Source organism: Pyrus communis, chromosome 10, assembly GCF_041283825.1.
Source record: "Pyrus communis isolate YQ-2024b chromosome 10, ASM4128382v1, whole genome shotgun sequence".
Taxonomy (NCBI): Eukaryota; Viridiplantae; Streptophyta; class Magnoliopsida; order Rosales; family Rosaceae; genus Pyrus; species Pyrus communis.
The window spans coordinates 18,541,284-18,546,797 of record NC_142574.1 but is presented as its reverse complement, the minus strand read 5'-3'; the positions used below and the strand labels follow the sequence as shown (position 1 = coordinate 18,546,797).

Below are 5,514 nucleotides of genomic sequence, written 5' to 3'. Positions count from 1 at the left end.
AGCTGAAGAGAATACTACAGAGTCTGGTCACTAATCAAAACACAAGGTGGGCATAGAGGGGCCCACACCTGTCAAACATAAACGGGCCACATCTAACTCAAGGTCCCCCAAATGATGCAAAAATGTTTAAATCATCACACCCTCACTCACCACAGTACCTTAAAATTTGCAGGGAAAAATAAAAGAGAGAGAGAGAGAAATTACAACACCGGCAACAGCAATAACATGCATGCCCTAGAGAGCAATGAAAAAATAGAGAATAAAGCTGCTGCAGCTACTGCAAATTTTTTGGATCTTGCTTCTTGTTCTTTCTATATAATAATCTTTGTACATAATTCCAGTGGATCACAAAATACAACCAGAGCTTAATATCCCAGAAACTTAATAACTAACAAGACATTAAAAACTAAATTAAAACAACAAAAAGATTTGGAGAGCAGTCAACCAGTCAGTGTTGTAGTTCTTTCCTTTTTATCTCCTTGTCAATCAAACCTTATCATACCATTATAGTATGCCTGGTCTTATATTATCACCAAAATCAGAGACCCAAAAAGCAACACCTTTTTTCCCTAACATTCATCCCTTCCTTTCCATTTGTCTAAAACTCCTTTACAAAGCTACCTCTGTCTGCAAAGCAGCTGCAGCTGCACCTGCATTGAACCCCACCACCACCTGCTGCTGCTGCTCAACCTCCCACCTTGCTTTGGCTATGGCTCCATCATGCACTGGCACATACTCCTACCAAACAAAACCCCAAAACAAAATCAGACACCAAAAGGGTGATTTCATCATCAAGATTCTTTCTGGACAGTTCTTTTTTTTTTTTTTCATTTTTGAGTTTTGGAAAGAATCATAGAATATCTGCATACAAAGTGTTTAATGAAATGGGAAAAGAAATTATGAGACCTCAAGTTTTTGGACAAGCTCTTTGGCATTGGGGGCAGAGACTATGATGTGGCGCTGGGAAGGCTTGATAAAGCCATCATCCACGGCTTTGTCAATAAAAGTGAGGAGGTAGTTGTAGTATCCATCAACATTCAGCAATCCCACCTGCAAAAAAATTGTTTGCAGAAAACGAAAATAATTAATATAATAAAGCTTCAAACTTTCAAGGCCAAGGCTCTTGGTTCTAAAGTTTCTAGTAATAGTAATCTCCCTTCTGGCGTGTTCTTACAGGTTTGTCATGGATTCCAAGCTGTGCCCAAGTGATCACTTCTAGCAACTCCTCCAAAGTTCCATAGCCACCTGATGGACCAAAAGTAATACAAAAGAAAATCCACTGATTAGCTTATTTAATCAAAAGGGCAAACTTTTTTTGTAGAGAGAGGGGGGTGGGGAAAGAGAGGGAGAGGGAGAGGGAGAGGGAGATGGGACCTGGTAGGGCAATGAAGCAATCGGAATGGCGGGCCATTTCTGCCTTCCTTTGGTGCATGTCGGCTACTGGCCTTACCTCTCCAACTGTTTCACCTGTAATCTGAGGCTCAAAAGACCCAACATGCATACATTTTTTTAGAGAGATTTGCACACTTGAAACCAAAAAAAAAAGGCTAAACTTTGAACCGGTACCGAAAAAAAGAAAACAAATTTGCACAAACTAGAAGAGATTGAGAAAAACCCAAAAGAGAGAGATTAGATTTTGCACCTCTTTACACATTAAAGTTCTTGGTATGATCCTGCCCAAATGTGAAGCAAAAATATAAATAATTAGGCAAATGCATATGTAAAATACATAAATTAAGAAGAAATAGAAAACATTTGAGAAACCCAAGAAAAAGTGAAAATCTAGAGATGTGATTGTACCCAAGAACATTCCCTCCACCATGATAAACAGCCTGGGAAACCAGACCCATCAGCCCAATGCTCCCTCCACCATACACAAGGTCAAGCCTCCTTGAAACCTTCAGAAATAAAAAATAAAAAGCCCAAATTTCAGAACCAAAGAATAGGCCAACCCAAGTAATAAAATTGAAAAATAAACCAAACCAAAGTGATTAAAATGGAAAATAGAGCAACCCCAGTAATAAAATTGAAAATTTTGGAGTTTGGAGAGAAAGGTGAAGAAGAAAAGTACCAGCTCTTCAGCTAATTCAATGGCAGCATCTTTGTAGCAGTTCCTCTTCCCAGTACTGCTGCCACAAAACACACAAACCCTCTTGAATCTTGATCTCGAAAGCTTCTCTTCCATCTCCAAACTCCACAAAATTTTACTGGTTTTTTTTTGCTTTTGGGTTAAACAGTTTGGCAAAAGTGAGTTAAAAATATGGAGGGATTGTAGAGTACCAAGTAATATGGAAACAGCCACTATATATAGAGCCGTAGACTCCACACAAATATGACTGCAGGACTGAAATTGTAGGACCCTCCCTAAAAAAAATTGCATTGAAAAAATTTGAAAAACAAATTTAAAAAAAAATCAAGGAAGGAAAAGGGAATACCGTGGTGTTGTTCTGTCAAATGGATAGAGACGAAGTAAGACAAAAGGGCAAGGCAAAAAAGACACAGAGGGAAGCCTCTGTGCAATTCAGACCGTTCCGTAATCACTCGACACGTGGCTTAAATTCATGGGAGAGACTTGGTAGTTCCGTGTCTCGGGGGTAATTTAAGCACTTTAGAGAGAAAAATCTCCCCTTGTGTGGAGTGTGGAGTAACATTTTATATACTTAAATACGTTTTATTATTTCATTTAAACTACAAACACATAAATTTATTTTTTTCATCAATATACCGTAAATATAAATGGTACATATTTTTTTATAACACGTTGAGCAATCTATTACATGACATGTGTTTCTAATTTGATTAAAAAAAAAAAAAAAGGCTTGGATTAATAGTTGGTGGTTAGAATATAACCCATGTTGTAAAATTTGATAGGATTTATACTCAAAATTAAAAATGTCGTCAATTTTATGTTAATTATTAATACATGAGCCAATCCCACTTATTAACAATTAACGAAGAATTCCATTTTAACCTAACATGTGTATAGAAGTTTCGTTTTAGCCTAATATATATGGCTCACGTGCTAATAATTAACATAAATTTGACAAAACTTTAAATTTTTAACATAAATCCTAATAAATTTCAACATATAATTTAAATTCTAATTTTTTTACCATATAACTATCTTCCACCTATCATATCGTCATGGAACTAATAATCCAGGCAAAAATATAATACATTGTTGTAGTGGCGTAGTCTCCTCTCCTTCTCCCCTTTCTGTCTGAATCGTTTTTAATGCACGCAATCATAACTGTGCGCGTATATGATCGTGCAGACCCTCTCTAGTGTCTGCATCAAATCAAGATCAATAGGTGGCTTCTTGACATGGTTCAACTTTAGTTATGGAAGATGGGTTAGGCCATTGAATTAAACAAAGGCTGGTCTAGCTAATTAACAAAAATTGGAGCTTCGTTCATTGATGTGATTGGTTTTAAAATCTTATTTTTAAGAACGAGCGGAATTTATGTATAGTTGGATACTCATTGACCCATAAAGACAGTTAGGAATTAGGATATCCAAAATGAAGATATTTTAATTTAGAAAATATAAGAAATATTGCATTTTTTGTACTACAGTATGTATTAGTTGATATGGCAAATAATATATAAATGTCATATTAGTTAATGAGTTTATCTCATTAAATGTTAGTTAAATGTATTTTTTATAGATGATTGTTTATTGTTTACTAAAAATTTTGGTGAGTCTGCTTAGCTGTGGCCATTTCTCATAGCCTCTTCGAGCTCGGAAGAAGTGGATAATCGTGGTTTGTCATCGGTTGTCGCCTTTTTAAAATAAAATTTTGTCAAAAGTGCTAGGAATATTTTGGGGATCCTATCAAGAAAATGAATATTTTGGGGATACTTAACTCTTTTGCTAAAGCTTTTGGCCAACAGGTTAGTTTTCATAAATCCTCTTTTTATTTTTCACAGATAACGCTAGTTCCTAGTTAAGGAACGAAAGTGTTGGAATACTTCAAATTCAGCATAAAACTACTATTGAAAAGTACGTTAGGATTCCTAATATTGTTTACTAGAAGGATCTTGTCAATGGGAGTGAAGTGTTAGAAGAAGGTAGTTGGGTGGAAGACTAATACTTTTTCTAAGGCAGACAGGCTTACACTTACGAAATCTAACCTCACTTGTATGCCAAATTATGTTATGTCCTATTTTAAATGTCCATAAATTAACTACTAAGCTAAACAAAGAGTGCAGATATTTCTTTCGAAGAAAAAAGAAAAAATAATGAATTTAGTGCCCTGGAATAAAGTTTATTCTTCTAAGACCAACTTCAATGGTGGGCTAAAAGCCAAATTACCTTGCAAAATTTTCCCCCAAACCCACTCCAACCCAAGAGGAAATTTTGGGCTAAATGCTAAATGTTAAACCAATGTCAAATTCCCCCCAAAATTTAGCCCAGAAATCGGAGTGGACTCCATCCAATATTTATCGGAATTTAAATTTTTTTTAGATTAAAATGTTCATAAAATTAATTTACGATAGTCTACATATTTATTTTTTTTTTTTAAATTTAATTTAACAAAAAAAAATAGTCTAAGTTCATTCTTCAATAATCCCGGACTAAAATTTTAGGCTAAAACGGTTGGAGCAAAAAAACTGTTTCTGGGTTAAAAGCTAAATTTTCCGGACTAAAAAATTTGGCTTTTAGCCCAACCATTGGAGATAGTCTAAGAGGTTTAGTGATAAAGAGATTAGATCATTTTAATACTTCATATTTAGCTAAGTTAGGCTGGAAAGTGTTAACAAAAGATGATAACTAGAAGAAGTACCCAGGACAGGAAAATTCTTAGACAGTAAAGTTAAGCAAAATCATTTTTTTGGCCTGGAAATGTATTCTTAATTTAAAAATATAATTCTTAAAGGGATGAGATGGATTGTGGGTGATGGCAAGGATATCTTGTTCTGAACCCATCATTGGATATTTCATTACCCATTGTTTCATTTAATCCTAAAAATCAGAGGGATTCACTTGATTGGAGCGTAAAAATTGGAGTTTATTATTGTAATTGTTGGGATAAGAACAAACTTAACTAGGTTGTGGAGGTTAATATAACATTGAAAACTTGAAGCATCCCTTTCCCCTTACAGAAAACCCATGATTGTTTTGTTTGGGGAGCTATGCCAATGGTATATTTACAGTTCAGTCAGCTACTTGGATTCAAAATGATATTCAGGTCAACCATACAAAAGCTCTTGAACAAAATGTGAAAATTACCGAAAATAGCCCGAAATGATATGAAAATCGTCTCCAACTGAAGGCTAGACCAAAGGGCTCGTGGGCCCCACCGGGCCACAATTGCACAATCGAGCCAACCAGCTAGCCTAAACCAACCAGCCAGCCAGCCGTGGGCCGATCCATAATTCAAGCCCAATGGCTACCTGGTGTCAGCATGATGCCAGCTAGTTGATGTCACATTAAACAACATTAAAATAACATTAAACTTAAACAACATTAAAAAAAAAAAAAAACATTTCACAACATACTACTTAAATGCCT

General features: G+C 35.4%; 1 protein-coding gene across 1 annotated transcript; it reads right to left on the bottom strand.

The window, feature by feature from the left end:
• Window positions 1-266: 266 nt before the first annotated feature.
• Window positions 267-2,287, bottom strand: LOC137730074 (cytokinin riboside 5'-monophosphate phosphoribohydrolase LOG5-like). The gene is made up of 7 exons (XM_068469139.2): window positions 2,072-2,287; window positions 1,801-1,898; window positions 1,643-1,673; window positions 1,375-1,474; window positions 1,175-1,245; window positions 907-1,050; window positions 267-738 (listed from the first exon to the last, which is right to left on the bottom strand). The coding sequence occupies exons 1-7, from the start codon at window positions 2,183-2,185 to the stop codon at window positions 610-612; spliced, it is 687 nt and encodes a 228-aa protein (XP_068325240.2). The 5' UTR covers window positions 2,186-2,287; the 3' UTR covers window positions 267-609.
• Window positions 2,288-5,514: the final 3,227 nt, after the last annotated feature.